The 19782-nt window shown below is 37.6% G+C and overlaps 1 protein-coding gene across 5 annotated transcripts; it reads right to left on the bottom strand.

Annotated features, from left to right (window-relative positions):
• Positions 1-747: 747 nt before the first annotated feature.
• LOC104887023 (uncharacterized) lies at positions 748-11190 on the bottom strand. 5 transcript variants are annotated; one of them, XM_048638925.2, is made up of 8 exons: positions 10981-11190; positions 10838-10878; positions 8951-9479; positions 7971-8122; positions 7286-7381; positions 6049-6305; positions 2354-2574; positions 748-1271 (listed from the first exon to the last, which is right to left on the bottom strand). In XM_048638925.2, exons 3-8 carry the CDS (start codon positions 9299-9301, stop codon positions 918-920), a joined length of 1431 nt encoding a protein of 476 aa, XP_048494882.1. In that variant the 5' UTR covers positions 9302-9479; positions 10838-10878; positions 10981-11190; the 3' UTR covers positions 748-917. The 5 variants fall into 5 exon arrangements, with proteins under 5 accessions (XP_048494882.1, XP_048494884.1, XP_048494881.1 ...); XM_048638927.2 differs by having other exon boundaries at positions 8951-9382; XM_048638924.2 differs by having other exon boundaries at positions 8951-9382; positions 10838-11190.
• Positions 11191-19782: the final 8592 nt, after the last annotated feature.

Below are 19782 nucleotides of genomic sequence, written 5' to 3'. Positions count from 1 at the left end.
TTAAATCAATTCGTGTTGTTTCTCAGCTTTAAATGATGTTTTTGTGATATGCAATGTATTGATTATTAGCAATTTAAACTTCACTAAAAATTAGATTTGGCAATTGAAACTGATATCGGTTTAGTAAACTGGTAAAGAATAAGCACCTTGGTCTTGAAAACTAATTACGCATTATAACAGAATAAATTTCACCATTTTCAGTTTCTGTCTAAAATAGGTCCCGGCATATTTGTAGTGGAATCTTCTGTTATATATATACCTTTGTAAGAAAAATGTAGATAAGGTCATTAAACCTGTTAGAGGAGATTCAACATGCCAGACAGATAAACAGACAAAAGATCCCTTAATTTTGGTACTTCCTCCGTTTCTTTTTAGATGTTACACTTTCTATTTTAGGAAGTTTTAAATTAGATGTTACACTTTTATTTTGGGTAATAACTACTCTCTATCTCTCTCCTATTACATGTTCACATGGGACCCTTTTGTTTTTCATTCTCTCTATCTCTCTCCTCTCCAAAAATTACCTAGGAGTCTGTGATTTGAAAAGTGTAACATCTAATAAAAAACGGAGGAAGTATATATATTAGGCAATCATGAAAGTTGAAACAACCAAGATGGAATAAACCCATCAATTCTTCGAATAGTGTTAGATCCATAATGGAGTAGCCCAGAATATTCACAGGTGCAGATGGCATATACTATCCCTTTGAAATAATCAAGTGAACCAATTTAACAGAAGCCAAAAGAAAACAAAAACATGAATGGCCTGATAAAGATTATTTATTTAGGAGGAAACCACACTATCTCACAGAACATTTTGATCTAAGACTTCTTCCACTGGATACAATTTCTATACGTATAAGATACAACTTAGTGTTCACAAAAAGAGTGTCAAAAAGAGCTGACGGTTTTACAGACTACCAGCCACTTCTGTACAACTGTATGTCTTTCAAGCTTTGAAACCGAGCAGGAAAAACAACGCATACCAGAAGAAGAAGAAGAGCAATGACGGTGCTTTTCCAGATCCTATCACACTTGATATATTTGAACTCATGAGCGTGATAAGCAGAATGAAGAGATGGGAGATTCTCCACCTCGGTTTGTAAACTCGGTCCAACCACATTGTTATCTTTACCCATAAACTTTGCGCATTTTGGGCACGAGCAATCACCACCAAGTAAAGAAGGAAGAACCTGAAGATGCTCTGACAAAACCTTTTGGTAGTCCTCCCCCAAAATTCGGAGTTTTCGCCTGGTGCCTGGTCTCAACACCTGGTAAGAGCAATAGAGCAGATTAGACTAAACAACAGATAAAGTTGGTTCCACTCTGAAACAGTAAGGATTCAAGGAGGAAAAAAATGTTCAATTACCAAACTAATAAGCCAAAATACAAGGTTTGTTACCTGCTAATAAATCTTTCATTTGCTACAGTTGATATGTTCAATTCAAAAAAAAAAAAAAAAATGTCCTTGACTCTTACACAGGTCAGGCAGTCGGGATAAGGCAATTTCAGCCAAACCTTGACCAGAGCTGTAAGAGAGTGACCTACTGCAGAGCAGATGACAATTCGTTTGGCAAGTACAGGGGTAAATCCCCACTATCTAAGCCAGAAAGTCAAGGTACAACCTGTTTTCCATCTAGTGAAGGCATAACTCGTTTGCTTCCAAATACAAATTATATTGACGTGTGAGCTAGCTAGTAGCTAACAATATAATATAAGCCCCGTCTTTTCATTTTTTTCCCTTATGGCAGTAAGGTAAGAATTCTTTTTCCTCTTTCTTTCTGAGACACACTATTTGGCTACCAGTTAGATGGAAAACATAACATGTAATTACATTTACACTTGTTCAATAGAACTAGTAAAGGGCCTATGGAAAAGGATGTCCTTTCAATGTCTTGGTAAGGGAAAGGAAGAGAGTCCCCTTGGCAATTCCATCTTAACATTAGCCAACAAGTGTTTTGCTTTCTATTAAGGTCACACTGAGACGTAGGTTTGCTCCCTGGTCACCTACGCACTCCCCAGATAAGAAAAGTGGAATTGGGAAGACGCAACAGAAAATAACGTCACACCTTGTCTCACAAGCAAAAAAAAAAGTGAATATTATACCCCTTGATATTCTGTAGTTTGCCCACATGAGTATGTGCATCGGTAAAGTTAATCAGTGCAGTAGAAGGTTGGCATGGAGGTTTAGATCAATCACTTGCGAATTATTATAAGAACTTTCTCAGAATAAACAAATACTGATCACAATATCAGATCTATATAACTAGATAAGCGTCGCAACAGTAGATTTAGAAACCATATGTACAGAGAACATGCAAAGAAAAATGTGAACAAAAGCTCAAGAGCTCACCTGAAATAAAGTTTGTGCAATTACACGAGCGATTGGAGGCAATCGTAGAACAAATAGAGCAGCAAGTCTATTTGGGTAATGGTCTTGCAAAAGGATAGCACAGGATCTCATCATATGTATAGGGAAACCAAATGGACTCAACCCCTCACAGTCCATTAGCACTGTGACTAGAGGATCTTCTGCACGAACTAGGTGGAGAATCCCATACTCTATCTGAGAAACTAATCAAGAAAGAAAAGTAAGCAATCTGATTTCACACATGACAAGGAGAACAGTTGCTATGCTGATACCAGATACTCCCTATGTCCCATTATATTTGCATAGTTTCTTTTAAGATATCATGGTGACTAGTGAGACTGTGTGCCTAAAAATAAATTCCGCCCTTTGATACGTTGCTTATTCCATTTGTGTTCCTTGTGAGTTAAAAAAAAGGTCAACTATCTACAAGAGATTATTCCAACCGTTTGCATGATAAGAGTCAGAAATGTTCCAAGTTGAAACCTGTACAAATCTAGAGTAAATACGGGTATCAAATATTTAAATATGAGTATGTTTCAAGACAATAATAGTAAAACTTTAGGACACAGGAGCTATCTTAAATTTAGAAATGTAAGAGAGCACATTCTTTAATGAAAATTTTACCTTAAAGGGGGAAACCAAGATTATGCAAATCAGAAGATTCTACAAAAAGGTGGAAAGGACAAGTTCATAAAGAAATGATGGACCAATTAGAATATATTCACCAAAGGGGAAAACCAAGATTAAGGTTGATTCTATTCGCATAACAGATTAATCTGCCCCATTCCAAATAAAAAAACACAAAACATAGAAATCCTAGCTTCCAAATTATAGTGGTATGTCTCTCTCTCTCCTCTCTCCGTCCTTCATCCTATCCACCCTCTCTTTGTCCAACGGCAATCTAAGGACCACTTTTCCGAACAAGATGACAGATTGACATCGACCGAGAAGGGTCTTACCTTTTTCCTAACGCTACCGACATCTTGGAAGGGTAGTTCTTGACTTCTTGGTGATGGTCTTCAAACTCCTTTAGCTCAGATATAAAGCAGTGAATATGTAGATATATATACAAACAACTTCCCTTAATGGTTTGTTTGGTTCACCTAGAATTAATTCCCATGTCCATCCACTTTCCACCTATTACGGCATCCTGTGATCTTAAAGCGCGCCCCCTAAAATTCAAACTTCTCGCAAACCTCCACCACAACAACCGTCAACCACTGTTTATCGACGGCCTCCTTTGACCACTATCATCTGTTCAGCATTGACTGCCGGCGTATCATCTTTGTCAATGACTACCACCGCAATCTCAATCGTCAAAATCTTCAAAAGACTATTGGTGGTCCAATCCGATCCACCAAGACACAGATTTTGAAGTCTAAAAATTGGGTTATATATGGTTTTAGGGGAGGGTGTAACGGTTAGGAAAGGGTTCGAGATGGCTGATACTGAAATGAGTGGTGGTGATCCTTGCGCCAATAATGGCGATGGTTGTTTCCGATGATGGTGTTTGTGAAGGATCGTGGCCATTTTCAAGTTGGGTGTTCACAAGGTGGCATAGGTGGTTTTGATTGGTGAAATGACAGTGGTTGTAATGGCAGATCGAGGTGGCAATGGTGGAAGTAGTGGCGGTGAACCGGTGAACTTATGATTTGGCAATTGGTGAGATGAAAGATGATGCAGAACTCGATTGTGGGGAGTTCAAATCAGGTTGAGTGGGATCAGGATTCATTGATATGTTAAAAGCCTCAAAAGTAGTGAAAGGAAACTAAAATAAGTGAGCCAAATTTCTAAAAAGGGCACTGGAGGAGAACCATCCTTTTGTCATGCATTTCGTATCTTGACTTTACCCTTTATTAAACAACCCCTAAATCCTTCTAGGGAAGGTGTGCGACCCATCTTATATGCCAGGAACTGGATTGACAATGGCCCATGAGTCATTTGGCATGGGTATGAACAGACATAGCAAGGTAGGGTGGTATAGGTGACAATAAAATGACAAAATAGTATTGAGAATATTCCGAGTCTCTGAATAGTCTGTACAGAAGCATTAAAAATCCATCAAACAGCAGGAAATTTTTATTGTCATCCTAATGGAGCATGTTAAAGTTGCTGCTTCTGCATGCCACATTATAGAAATCAGCATGTCTCCAAAGTCCAAACCTCTCAGTTTTCATAGAATACAAAGGAATATGAATTGTCAGATCACCACTCCCATGACTCTTGCAAGGTTTGGATGCGGAAGCATGTCCAGTATTTCACAGGAAGGGCAATTGGACTTAAAATGGAAGAGTCATTATACTTCTCGAAAGGAAAGAATGAAATTAGCACATAAAAGATCAGTGTCTTACAACAGTATCCTTTTCTCAATCAGAAAAGGTATCAGACGATCTTTTACTAGTATCGCCACCATTTTCACAGTACAAGCAATTTTAACTTTGTGAAATAGTGGAAAAATAAATTATCCTGGGAAAAGCTAGAATAGAACAGATAGCAGCATCAGAGCGCCACAATGGTGTCCTTTTCTCTGTTTGAAGAGGTAATTAGACCATTTTTAACTACTTGTACCATCATTATATCCTTTCTCTTACTGACGACTCAACTTGATCAAATAAATTGCTAAGTCCCCTACCAGATTCATCCCCCCTATTATAGACACGTATTCTAGAAGGAGAGGAAGGCAGCCAGAGGGCACAGGAGTCATTACTCTCAACAATACAGCTGGCACTAGTGGAGAGGAGGAAGAAGAATTATGCCTTGACCTTCATAACAGAAACTGTTAGGACTTAGGAGAGAGGGTGAGGTGGCAGATGCCTAGATATTTGTACTGCTGTGCATATAAATAGGTGCTTAGCTCACCAGCCAGATTATCCAGAATTTGAGCGAGAAAGTTATGTAATGGGACTCAATGGGAGAGTCCTTACCTCTCGAAAGTAAGGATTGTATTTGAGAGTCTCATCTTAATACAAATTACTATCCTGGGTGACCATTTCACTGTGTTATTTTAGCTTGATTGTTAGCCTAACATCTGGGTCTTAGCATAAATCTTCTTGCACTCATAATATCAGGTAAATACTGGAAAAAAATCAGATTAAGTTTTGTGTGAGGCAGCTATTTTAAAGACGATTCCTACATCAGGAAGCCATAACACAGGCTTCGACCTGATCTTGTTATAGAAGAATTCTGATGATGTTAAGAGCAAGGACAATTGCCAGACCACTACAAGCCATTGTCCACCTTATTGATTTCAGAATCCTAGGAGATCACACACAAAAAGAAAAAAAGGGGGCAGCTAGGAGGAACTTACTTTAGTTTGTTAATCCCTACCCAGCGTACTATGATCTGAAATGCTACTGCTACACTTTAAGACTAGCTTAGAAAAACTAAGCAGGATTGCTTTCTCAAAACCATGCACATCTCAAAGCTTACTCACAAATTAGTAACAGTGCCGGGGGGGGGGGGGTGTTGTCAGAAGATTATGCAGAGGATCAGGTGAAGAGGTAAACAGCCAATTGTAGTCCTTGCAATCCATGTGAAATCATAACATATAAGAAAAATGCCCCTGATGCAAATTCCCCTCTCAACTTTGAAGAGTACTCGGGAAACGTGATGACCATCATGAAAGAAAAACACTTTACCCTACACAATAATATGATCATAATGTTATGAACACATACCAACTACTTCAGGCAAGCGAGATCTCTCCGTTGACATTATATTAGAGCATGCAGATTGAACGCGAATAATTAAGCAAGGGTGTTGCTTAGCATCAATTCCATGCCAAAACACCATCTCTGACCAGTCTTCAAGTTCTTGAATGGACATAAATCTAAAATTTTGTCTCCAGTTGATTGTTCTCTTGACTGAAGATAAGAAACTTGAAAAATCACCATTTGCAACATGATAAAATCTACGAAGGTCATCTTCGGTAATCCTGCAGAAAGGTGATATCAATTCTCTGAACCGTTATATGCTTTATGCCATGTTTAGTTTTATCCTATAAATGACACCATGGAATTAGAGCTTTTAACTAAAACATAACTAAAGAATCATCCAAATAAGTTACTAGAGTCCAACAAAAATGCACATATATCTAGAACTCGGATAAGATCGAACAACTTTGTTCCATCACCCAATACTCTCAATTTTTAAATGATCTAAGATCGACTTCCCTTCTGCCCTCATATTTAAGGTTTTAGCATTTAGTAAGGTAGAGAGTTTCACAGAACCAACTTAAGGAATTAACTTTTCTAGATTGTTATTAGCCTTTGACAACGTCTTTTAGTTTAGAAGTCATACCATAACTAATATGTCTTCCTCGCATGAGATACCACTAAACGGCCTTTTATAAATTAGGATTTAAGCAGGTAAGCAGCAGCTAAGCTCAACAATGAAACCGAAATTGGATGTGAACCATAGTTAAAATTTATGGTAGTCACTGCTCATTTGTTTTGGGGGAAGGAGAGAGGTTGAAAATACAGTAGCCAATATTGCACGGCAGTATTTCAGCCTCACATCATGGCTATCGCTCATGCAGTTAAAACAAGACTTTATGAGTGCACAAAAAAAGCCCTAAATATATATGGTCTTCCAGATCTTTCACCGTTCCAAACCACATCATTACATGAGAGCAAGCCAATAATTTTCAGCCCAATAAAACTGAAAAATCGCGCAAAAGAAATTGCTCAGTCCACCGTCAAAGCAAGAGAAAAAAGAGAAAGGTGTAGGTGGGTTTTTTCTCCCATGATACTCATAAAATCAATATCAGCCAACAAGGAATTACTCAAATATTATACTTGTCATGACAATCCTTCAAATGCTCATAACAAATGCAAGGCCTTGAGCCACTGGATTGAAAGTACTAAGAACAGCTACCAAGCCATCTATGTAACAAAAAGTATACAACATGAATACCTCTCTGGCAGAATTATTTCCTCCTTTTCTAGCTCAGCAAAAAGTTGTAACATCCACCTCTCAGGGGATTGACTTTCGTTTTCTCCGCTGCAAGAACTCACAAACAAAATAAAGAAGGAAATCAGTTTGATCGTAAATATGAAAAACACTAATACTGGGTCTCCTGCCATAGGCGACATTTTAGAAAGTCCAAATGCACACTCTTAATCCAAATAGTCAACACTTAGCTTACATCTCAGGGGAAGAAGATTCACATCTAGTAGACACAAAAAAAGCACTAACAATTACGGCATTAAATAGGTAGATAGTGTAATTAAGATGTCAAATCTCAAATCCATGCACATGTCATAATTTTTTATGCTATCCATCTGCTCTAGGGGGCTATATCGGCTATATCTTGAATCTCACTTTGTCAAATGGTAATGGTAAGGAAAGCAAAGCTTTTGATTGCGCCATTGCTTCTTGCTATCACTAAGTAATTTCAATAAATGATCCTAAGACATTGAAATAGCACAACGTTGTCTCTTTCAGAATGATTGCGACAGAAAAATTATCAAAATCACACATTTTAAAGCAAAAAGAAGAACTGCCAAACATTTAAAGTTTTGAGAGCTGAAATGAGTGCAAGTATGATGAAAAGCAACAGTAAAATGCATAAGAACTGATGATCAGAAAAATTCATCACCTTGAATCTGATGGTCTATTAGCCAAAGAATCAGATTGTAGATCAGTCCTTGGCTGGGAAGCATCTACACTTCCTGAATTGTCTTCGACATTGGCTGATCGATTGGAGACAGATGATGCAACAGAGAGAAGTAAAAGTGGTCTTGACAAAGCCTATCACCAGAAACATGATTGTAAAGAAATAATTAAATTATAGAATAACAAAATCACAATTCATACCTATAAACAAGTAAACAGTAATAACTGGCAAGTTCCTGTAATAAGAAATAAGCAGCACCCCAAGGGAAATATGTTCAACATTTAAAGAGATAAGCAGACAGACAATTTGATTATAATATGTCCCGGCCATTTTCTCTTCACCAAATGGTATCGACACTTGGGGAATGTGCTTTAGCACTGAGAGCAGTTTCTCAGACATTTATTGTACAGGTCAAACGGTAAAGAATTACATGAAATGTGAGCATAAAAGGTCTTCTTTAATTAGAACTCTTTCCTTTCTTGTTTTTCCTATATATGACATTATCTTTGAATTCTTGCCTACTTCTCACTTCTTGTGTTGCACATAATATTTTATAATACAGAAAATGTCAAAAATGCATTTCCGAGACTGACCGAAACCCAACAATTGGAAGATGTCTTCACCGAATTACTTCTTATTTCAAAAATGCATATAATTCTTATAAGCATATACTCGAAAAGCTCTCCAGTGTGACAAAAGTTTGACATATCAATTCCATTGGGCTAACCAAAGATGCAAGCATGGGCAGCTTCCTGTAACTTTAACCCTGAAGTACCATCTTTAGTCAATTTATAAACACCAAATATCTCAAAATATATCTCAAGGTCAATTTGATGTTCCCAAAAGGATATTGCCTAAGTTAAAATTATTATTTACTTTGTACATAATACAAATGATAGGCCATGGAGTATATAACTTAATTGAACAAGATGCACGTAGGCTTTATAAAGTAATGGACCAACCTGCATGCCCTTAACCAAACCTCTAAACAAACCCCACTTCTGAATCCACTTAAATGGTGGTAAACAAACAAATTGCAGAGCCTGGAGACTTTGCCACAAGAATGGACAGTGGGCCTTCGAAAATCTCCTCACTGCCTCTAAAATTGCTGTTTTTAAAAGGAAAAGTCCAACTTCAGAGATAGTACCCATACCCAATATACCTTGCTCCACATTCACAATCCGTCTTAGAGATTTCATTGAACAGTACTTTGGGATAGAAGCAACTATATGATTTTTGGTTTGAGATGTGCTACAAATCATAGTACGCTTGAGCTCCTTTTTGTTATCACCAACATGCAAGGAATCCGCCATGAGCAAAAGCTGGCTCACTCTTCAGCAAGAACACTCAAGTGCTCAATTCGAAATATAAAAACGGGAAGAGCCCATGGGAATCTGTAATTAACGCAAGCAGCATGCCCGAATCAAGAACTCAAACCATGATCTCATATTGAAGTATCCCTTATGGTGATGTCAGAATCTTCAGCAACAGCTGCCACAAATATACAGACACAAAGGAAAAAGAATACTTACTAAAAGAAAACATCAACAAAAAAAAATTGTTCCAATTCATAGATAACAAGTAACAAATCGGGAACTAGCAGAGCTTTAGTGATTTACTAAATTTTCCACAAGAAGATTGGTAAGAAGGGTTTTAATAAGAATTCGTCCCTGAGCTAGCAGACCAGAAGGCCAGAAAATAGCTAGGATTTCGCAAGCCATTTCATTTTATCTCCATATCTATATCTATGTTACTCCGACTCCTCATCTTTCTTTAGATACCCGTATCACATACTCAACACTTCGCCACAAGCATCGTAGTATGGATACTTCAGCACTTCATTTTGGGTCAAAATTACATATAGTTCATATTAATAAATGAGTCAGACACTTAGACATGTACTCTTGCCCGACATGGGTATCCAAGTACGAGTAACATAGACTATAATGTTTTGGGGTGTTGATTTTTCTAAAAGAGTGTGTTTTTGGAGTATACTACATAGTCTAGTACACTAATCATTTTTCATAATTCAATTGCCTACTCAATATTTTTGGAGTACTGTTGTTAGGATTCGGAATACATAGTTACGATAATAATATGACCTACTAATAGAGTAATAGTGGTGCATACTCTAGGATCAGCTTAATAATCATATGAAACCTAGATAATTAACCTGTTGAATATAGAAAAATGCTTGTAAAGCACATTCCTACTTCCCAATACCATACAACTCTTCCAATGATCATGATGCAATTATCAACGATCTCACAACAATAGATCAAGAACCAAAATACATACTTCTATAAACCATAATATATAGCTATCACCTTATTTATTCTTTTAAAAAGTCATATCCGAATAATATGACCTACTAATAGAGTAATAGTGGTGCATACTCTAGGATCAGCTTAATAATCATATGAAACCTAGATAATTAACCTGTTGAATATAGAAAAATGCTTGTAAAGCACATTCCTACTTCCCAATACCATACAACTCTTCCAATGATCATGATGCAATTATCAACGATCTCACAACAATAGATCAAGAACCAAAATACATACTTCTATAAACCATAATATATAGCTATCACCTTATTTATTCTTTTAAAAAGTCATATCCGAATAAACCCACCAATTTCACATAAACATTATTCATCCAATGCCACAAAATGACCCATTAAAGCTTTCATCTTCAAGAATATTAATCTTTCTTTGAATAAAATTTCCCCACTTCATCATTCCACCAAAAAAATTGACATAAAAGGATCATTACATAAATTGAGAAGGAGAATGTCATAAACAAGATACAACAAACAGCTACAAGGTGAAAAAAATAAATTCACATACCAAAATTCGGGGAATTGAGAAGCAAAAGGAGGTCAGAAAACCTAATCAGAAAATTTTGCAATGAGGAAAATCAATAGCAAAGAAAGGAATAATATAAGCTGGTAAAAAGAACTTGAGAAAATTCAATTTAGGATGAATCTAACCACCAATATACGTTGCCAACAAGTTTTAGTAAGGCAAATAAGAAGAAAATTAGAAACTTTGCAAAATTTGATTTCTGAGAAATGAGAATTGTGTAGGTTTTCGAAATTGGCAGAATGTTTGGAATGTCGCACGATTTTGGACTTCTAGTTTGTGCGTGTTGAAGAGAGATAGAAAGAAGACCCCAGAAAAAAAAAAATGGTGAAGTAGGCACGTGAGGAGGATTGTATTTTTGCAAAGATTGTTGGTTGTTACCTTCCAGTTCCACCCGCCAATTGTTAAATGTTAAGTAGTGAATACTAATATGTAAGTAAATCTGAACTTTTTTCCAAGATAATGCACATTTGAGTTGGTCTTGTATGATATTATGAGAGTAACTATTTTTAATTCAAAATTAAGCAAAGATCGAAATTCAATATTAAGACAGCACGAATCACCTTTCAGAATATAATAACTAGGTTAATATATTCAGTGATCAGTTTAATTTATTTAATGATTAGTTTAATCTATTCATTAATCACATTCTTTAATCACATTCAGTAACTAGGTCTTTTTGATGGTTATGGGCTATTGATATTCCCAGCAAATAAAAAAACTTTCTCTGGCAAATCTACTATAACAGTCTTAATGTTTGCGGTATTCTACATAGAAGAAAAATAATCCTATTCTACTCTTTTCCTCTTTGCAATCTCCAAGTCAAAACTATACATCACTTGTTCTGTCAATGCACCAATATCAAGAATCTTTGAGACCTCCCTGAAGTTAGGAATTGGCTTTCACTTTCATACCCCCACCAAATTCCCTACTCTACATCTGGTATCATCGAAAATCTATAGAAGTTTTAGCTTCTAAATTTAGCTTTCTAATTTGGAATACTTGAAAAGAGCGCAATGACCTCATATTTGATAATTATACCCTAAACATACATAGAGTTTTCCACAAGCTCACTTCCTGTATGCATAATGGTACCTACGAATCTCAATCGAATATTGTCAACAAGTTCTCCCTACTCTAGTTTCACTACTCGTTTCCTTAACCATCATCCTTCTCTTTCCCATTTTGGTAGATTGAGGATCCTTCCCATATCTTTCTAAAACTCAACTTCGATGTGTCAGTTTGTTGCTCCTCTATAGTATTCGGAGTCATTATCAACAACAAATCACCAAGGGCTTACCGTCAAAGCATGCCTACAACCTCGGCAAAACTCAAGCCTACAGAACAAAATAAGCCACTGCTCTACAATAAGGTATTATGCTTGCAATCCATGAAGGCATTAAAAAATTATAATTGAGGGTGATAGCCTACTTGTTATCAAAGCAATACAAGGAATTTGGAAAGCCATGTGACAAATAGTAAACACCATTAATAACATTCTCACTCGCCTCAATTCTTTTAACAACTAGAGCATTCATCATATCTACAGAGAAGAAAACAAGGCAGTAGTCGAGATTGCTAATGTTGGTCAGCTAGCTAGTTAATTCTTAGTTTTTAATAGATTCTTGTAATTCCCCGACTTTAAATTTAATCCTTGTAAAAGATGTTTTAGTAGTCCCCTTTGTGCGGAGGGCCTCCTAATTCTCTTTTTTCGTACCTTAAAATATAGAAGCGCTATAGTCGTGTAAAAATCATGTTTTTAGCCTAAACAATTTTTAATTTACTTTGGTTTGAAGAACAGTCGCCAATTAATTTTCAGGAAAAGCTAATAAACAAAAATCTAAGAGATTTTGAGTGGGATGAATTTCCTAACTTCATTCAATTAGATATTTAAATTGCAAGCACATAATATTGATTAATCGCATAAAAAGAAAAATACATGAAAAGTCGGTCTTTTAACATATAAGATCTAATTTTGGTGATCATTTTATTAAATCACACGATTAATAGATACCTAGATCATCGTTCAATGTATCTTATTAGGTGTAATTTAACTACTTTGCAGGTCTAGATTAGCAAATAATAATATATGCGATCCAATAATCGCAATTAAAAATATTCAAAGGCATATTAAAGAGTTGGAGAGCACAAGGTTCACATGTGCACACAATTTAATTCCTACATAATGAAAATAAAAAGGAAAAATTCACATGAATAATCCGAACTATGAGCGATCTTCCAATAATAATCCCAACTATGAATTATTATAGTATAATCTAAACTAATTGCACCTCTTCCAATTTTGATCCCACTTGACCGGCAACCTGTTAATCAAGTTAATCAAATGATTAAACTTAAGTTTTTTTATTATTATATTTAACAAATTTAATTTAGTAAAAACAAAAAAATCAGATATTAAAAAATAAAAACAAAAATCAGAAAAAAAAATCAAAATCTAATTAAACCCTACCCCTCTCTCCCCCTCACTCTCTCTCCCCCTCACTCTCTCTCTCCTCACCGTCTCTCTCTTCCCCCAACCACCTCCGCCACCACCACCAAACCGACACTCCTCCCCACTCTCTCTCCTCCCTCGCGTCACCACCGGCACCACCACATACCTCCTCTTTCTTCTTCTTCTTTTTTTTTTCTGGATGGGTTTGAATGGGTTTTGGGGTTGGGGTTCGAATGGGTTTTTGGGGTGGCTGGGGTTGCGATGATGTGGTTGTGGGGTTCGACGGTGGGCGGGATCGGGGTTCGAATGGGTTCGACGGTGGGCGGGATCGGGGTTCGAATGGGTTCGACGGTGGGCGGGGTGAGGGTGCGATTTGACGGGATGGGGTGGCGGTTTGTGGGTTCGATGGGGGGGGGTGGTTTGAAGGTGGTGGTGGTGCGATTTGAAGGTGGAGGTGGTGCAATTTGAATGGGTGGGTTGTTTGGGGTTGATTTGGGTCGATTGGAGGTGGTGTTCTGTGGGGGTTATGGGTTCGATGGGGGTGGGGTTGATTTGTAGGAGTGCGGCGGTAGGTGGTGGTTCTGATGGTGGCTAAGGGGTTCGAAGGGTGTGGCGGTGCGGGTGGTGTCGGTGTGTGGTTCTGGTGGTGTCGGTGTGTGGTGGCTGTGGTGTCGGTGTGTGGTGCTGGTGGTGGTGTTGTGTGGTGCTGTGGTGGTGGTGTTGGTGCGTGGGGTTGGTGTATGCTAGTGCGGTGGTGGTGCAGTGGTGTTGGTTGGGGGTGGAGCCGTGGTGTGGTGGTGGTGGACTGGTGATGATGATTTATGATTGATGATGATGATTTATGATGATTGAATAATTAGATAAAAAGAAAAGAAAAAAAAAGGAAAATGAATTTAACCTGTATATAACAAGTTACAATAGGTAAATGGAGTAATATGGGAAGGTAAATGCTTTAGTTAGGATTATACTAGAATAACTCATAGTTAGGATTATTATTGGAAGATGCTCAATAGTTAGGATTATTCATGTGAATTTTTCCAAATAAAAATCGTTAGTAGAAAAGAAATTAAATTGGAATTGAGCATCAGGAATTATACCTTTGTTGCCTATTTCTTACTGTACGGGCGTTGGAGGACTCAATATTTAAATTTGAAAAAGGGAAGAAATTCGAATGAAGATTTAAGGAAAAAAAGAATGAAAGAAAATTCTTGTGTTTGAATGTATTTTGAATGTTTGAATGTGATTTAGATGTGTTTTAGAGAGTCTTTTGATGCCAAGTATTATGTTATTGGAAGAATGTCGAAAGTCTGTTGTAAAAATAGCTTAAAATCTCGTGAAAATCAAGAATTTATAGGCAAAAAATAGGGTTTTAAAAACGATCGTCGCAGAGAAAACAGGGTCGTCTTGTCAGATGCACAACCTGTGCCTGGCGCATGGTACATGCGACCAACACTGAACTTTACATCTCGCGCGTCGTAGCTATGCTCCGTGCAACATTTCAGGTTTTAAGCGACCTGCGCATCATCGTTTTATGCACTTGGCGCGAGATTGATGCGTCCATTGCACGATTTTTTATCCAAAATTTGTTTTTATCTTAAAACAATTGATTAATCTTATCTTTTATCGATAGTTATCATCGATTAATGGACTAAATTGTAAAATATAAAATTGTGAAATTAATTTAATAAAAGATTCACTTTTGTGTTTTATTATGTATCATGAATAATTAATTTGTATTGAAATTGAGTTTCTTTTTAAATGGACACTAAAACATATTTTAGACTAAAAACAGATTTCCGACAAGGCTTTTAATGACTCCTCTTCAGTTTGGACCAATTGGGACGATAATATGTTTCATCATGGAGTGCTAAAAGAGGAGACAAATTTATGCATCTACCTACACACACATACATATTTTGGGCATTTGATAAGAGGCTTATAGTGTGGCGTTAAGGCACCAAAAATCGCTTTTCAAATAAAATTTATAAAGCCTAACAAGCAATTGCTAAGAACGAAGTCGATCCACAAGGAAAATAGGATTGATCAAAATCAATCAAGTCTAGGATGTCTAATTGAGGGATTTCTTTGAGGGTTTAAAAATGATTTTGTAACAACTAAAACTAACTATTATCAAAGAATTAGCAAATAGCACGAGATGAAATATCAAATAGAAAGACAGTAGAGTTAAGGTTACTAGTATGGATTAAAGTGGACAACGATTATTAATGCAATTGTGATTCCAAGGCGACAATTATGGAAGGTTTAGTTTTCCTCTAAAACACTGGAGTCCTCTCTCGAATGGTCCTCAAGAATAATCGCTTAATCAATCAACTAAATCCTCTCTCGAATGATCTTTAGTCAATTGATTAAGAGATTCAATAAGTACGAAAACCCCTAATAAAGGATCCCCATAATTTCTACCCAATATCTTGGCCTAGAAATTAAGTTGATTCATAGGGATGATAAAAGAGTTCCAAAATCGATTAAGAACATTTGAAATCAAAATACCAAAGCATAAATGTGATCAATATCTATCTTAAAGCCTCCAAACACCAAGATCAATGCATAGTCATCTTTAGATCATCACAATCACATTAACAATACATTTAAACCCTAATCCATACTTTCACCCTAACCCTAGATAGGAGACTACTCACTAATCATGGATTCTAAGCATAAAGCTATGAACTCTCTAACTAATTTAGGGATAAACATGATTAAGGAATAATAATTCTAATAAACATAAGCAATTAAGAAAATACAATAAATGAGATCTAATATTATGGAAGAACAAGGAATAACAATCAAAAGGGAGAATAAAAAATGAAAACTTTGAAACTAATTAATTGAATTAAAAAGTACCTTCAATGTGTAGGAATCACAAACTATGATTTAGAATCTCAAATCTTTGACAAAATTAATGTGTTTTTCTCTCTAGTATAAACCCTAATATTACTCTCTATAACATAGAATAAAGCATAAGTCTAAAAACTAATCAACTCCCTCTATTAACTAGGCTTGAGCCTTACAAAATTCTGACGGAAATCAGTGGTGCGGACTCACCCTTGAAGTGGTGCGGGAGCACCAAAGTTACTGTCAACTGGGTCCAAATTTCGCAGGACGGTGTGGGCGCACCTCAGAGTTGGTGCGGGCACACCTAGTTTTCTGATTTCTAGGAACTCAATATGCAGGGTTGTGCGGGCGCACCAAAGTCAAGTGCCCGCGCACCAATGTGTGCGGACACTTCTAAGGTAGTGCGGATGCACAAAGTCCTCATCACGCTTTCTTTCTTCTATTTTCGCGCGTGCAAACTCCCACCTTATGCCGTATCTCCCAACTCTCGACCTTAGAAAAGGTTACACCTGCAATGAAGCACGAGAAAATACGGTGAAATTAAAGCAAATGTACTACAAATTCAGTCAAAATTGACCAAAAATCTAGCAAAAGGTCGCTATGATCAACATTGATCAAGTGAAAGAAATTGAGAAGGAAATAAGGAAGAAAAGGGAATAAAGAGGATCAAACTAAGCTAAAAGGAGCACATAAAGTGCGTTAGAAACGCATTTATCAAACTCCTCCAAGCTCAACATTTTACTTATCCTCAAATAAACCAAGAATGAGATAAAAAAAAAGAGAAGAGGAGAAAGAGATGAAAAAGAAAAATCATGCAACAAACTAGCCTAAATGCTATATATGCGAAGCTACAAATATGACATGCAAGCTAAATGAGTTCATAACAAGATTTAGGAGACCAACCAAACACAAGAGGGAAGATGACTAGGAAGCACAAGAGTGACTCAAGAGATCCAATCCACCAATCAATCGAGTCTCCTTGAAAAATAGGCTTTCTAAGAGTGATTTCTCACTCCTCTCCACTTTCAATTCCCGTTTGACTCCTCCCTAGGGATGCTCAACCATAATGGCTCGCCTCTACCACATTTTGATGACCCTCATCATGTCTTGCACAAAATCTCACCCGTCACTACTAAATTGACCAAGTCTAATCTAGAAGTCAAAAGGCACTTTGTTAAGGTTGTAACATGGCTAGGATAAAGGTGTGGATAACAATTTAGGAATGTGGTGCAAAAAGGGTAGATTGGAGTATAAAATAGGGGGTAAATACTCCCCCAAGCTAGTCTAAACACCAACTCAAATTGAAATCTAACACAACTTTGATTATCACTTTTTGAGCACATTTTTTTTCTTTCATTTTTCTCAACAATTTTCTCTTCTTTCTTTTCTTTTCAATAGAAATTCAGATGAAACAATAAGAGCTTTCTTTCTTTCATTTCTTTTGCCTTTCCTTTCTCACAAATTTCTTCAACTTTTACAATTATATAGACACGTAATTAATTTACTTTTGAACCAAAGACTTAGTATCAAAACAACTCAACTCAATGACAACTAGACATATACTCCACTTTGGGGAAAGTTTGGCCATGACTTATTATGAGGGTTAAGCAAAAATAAGATATAAAGGCTCAAATTGGTTAAGAAGTGGATAGTTATGCTGGTATAAAAGCTTTTTGGCTTTTGAGCTCCTATTTCTAGCAAAAAGAAACGCCTTAAATGATTCTTCTATAGGCTCGGTCTTATGCAATCTTGGGGAGCTAAAATGCAAGTCACAAGTTAGGCGATCAATGCCTAGGGTTGTTAATGAGTCTTACGAGGTTCTTGGCCCTCCTTCGGGGTTCACCGCACAAGGGACAAGGAAATCCAATCAACCAACTGGCCTAGTTTCAAAAAGACTCTACCAAAAGTAATCGTTTTCAAAGATCACCTAAGTCACACCTAGGCTTCCAAAACCATTAAGTCGAATGTAGGGAAGGTCTTCCAATCAAGTTATGAACACTCTTAGCCTCAAATCATGCATGCAACTAAGCTACCCTAAATGCAGAAAAAGGGAAAACAATTTTTTTTATGCAATGCAAACCTACCAAAAACAAACTACTAAAAATAAGCTAAAAACCAACTACTAAAACAAGCTATACAATGGTGATTTGGAAAGAACAGGGGTGGGGAAAAAAAACAAGAAGATATAACCAATCACTAACTTGTACCCAAGACCGATGGCACCCCACATCACTAACCACCTAGGACCCCAAATTCCCGAAAACATAGGCATAAATGCAAGGCCCCCAAGCTTAAGTGAAACTCTGCGCTCGGAGTTGCAAAAGAGGGGAGGGGGTTCATGAATAGCACATAGTAGTTCCCACCATCGCTCCCATCAGGAGGGGGGTTAGGAGGGAAAAACGCACCTAAATACCTGTCTGGGAATTAAGAATGGGTAGTGGGGGTAGGGACGAAAAGGAGGCTCCTCAAATGGCCCTTCACGAGTGTCAAAGACAGGAGGGTAGTAGGGGTGCATGGTTAGGGAAGGGTAGGTCATGTCTAGAGTGGACATTGGTGAGATGAGTTCGCCAAGCCACCCTAGACACATGGTCAAGATCGGTGCGAATACTGTCAAGGGTAGCAGTGATCGCACGGTGATTGACCTCTTGAGTGGCCTGCATCTGGGCTATGACTGCCATGATGGAGGCCATACCAAAGGATTGGGAGGAGGAAGCTTCAGCCACCTCACTCACGAGAATGTAGTGGTGGACTGAAGGTAGGTCTTATCAGGGTCAATAGGGGTAGGGGGAACCCGCCATCAGTTATCACAGTCAGGGGGGGAGGCTTCTAGATGAACTCATTGCTCATATAACAATAGGGTCTCCCCCCACAAGCCAAATGCAGAGAGTCGTCATATAATGAAGCAGAAATTTCATTTGCTGTAGGGCTACAACATCCAATAAGTTGGACTGACCAACAGAAGGCACGCTTTCTTCTAAGCGGGCCAGGTCCTCGTCCAACTCGAGGTAAGACACTATCCGGGTGATCATTCCACCACAAACGATCTCCCCGGATACCAACCCCTCGAATTTCTTATAACCGGTTAAGGAAGAGAGCTGCAAAATTAATCCAAGCTCGATGGTGGGCCCCATCACTGGCCAACCAGAGAACCAAAAGCTCTTCCTTTCTCAATTTCCCTACTTCATGCTTAGGAAAGATTGTATAAACCAACATCCTATGAAAGTAGCGAAGAGCGTGATGGATTATCTCCGAAGCTTTGTATGAGTTTGTTCAAAACGGAGTGGTGCCATTAGTAATCTTTATCCACCACTCCTGATCATTGTACCCCTGCCAAATTGTCCCTAAGGGGGCATCACAAGGGGCACTAGAGTCCATACCAAATGTGCAATAGACCACATCAAAAGATAGTGTTATGACTTGATTGAAAATGTTGGAGTTAAGGCTTGGAAAAGCCTTGGCTCATTTTGTTGTTTGTCCCACGTTGCTTGTGGGAGGGAATCTCTTCATGTTTATATATTTCCTCCCTCCTTCCATCTATTGAGTTGGTTCTAGAGATGCTTTTGTGGTTGGATGATATATTTGGTTTGGGCTTGCTATCACACACGCGCGCGCACGCCGCACGCCC

This window comes from Beta vulgaris, chromosome 2 (genome assembly GCF_026745355.1).
Source record: "Beta vulgaris subsp. vulgaris cultivar EL10 chromosome 2, EL10.2, whole genome shotgun sequence".
In the NCBI taxonomy this organism is placed as follows: Eukaryota; Viridiplantae; Streptophyta; class Magnoliopsida; order Caryophyllales; family Amaranthaceae; genus Beta; species Beta vulgaris.
This window is presented reverse-complemented; position numbering and strand designations above follow the sequence as displayed.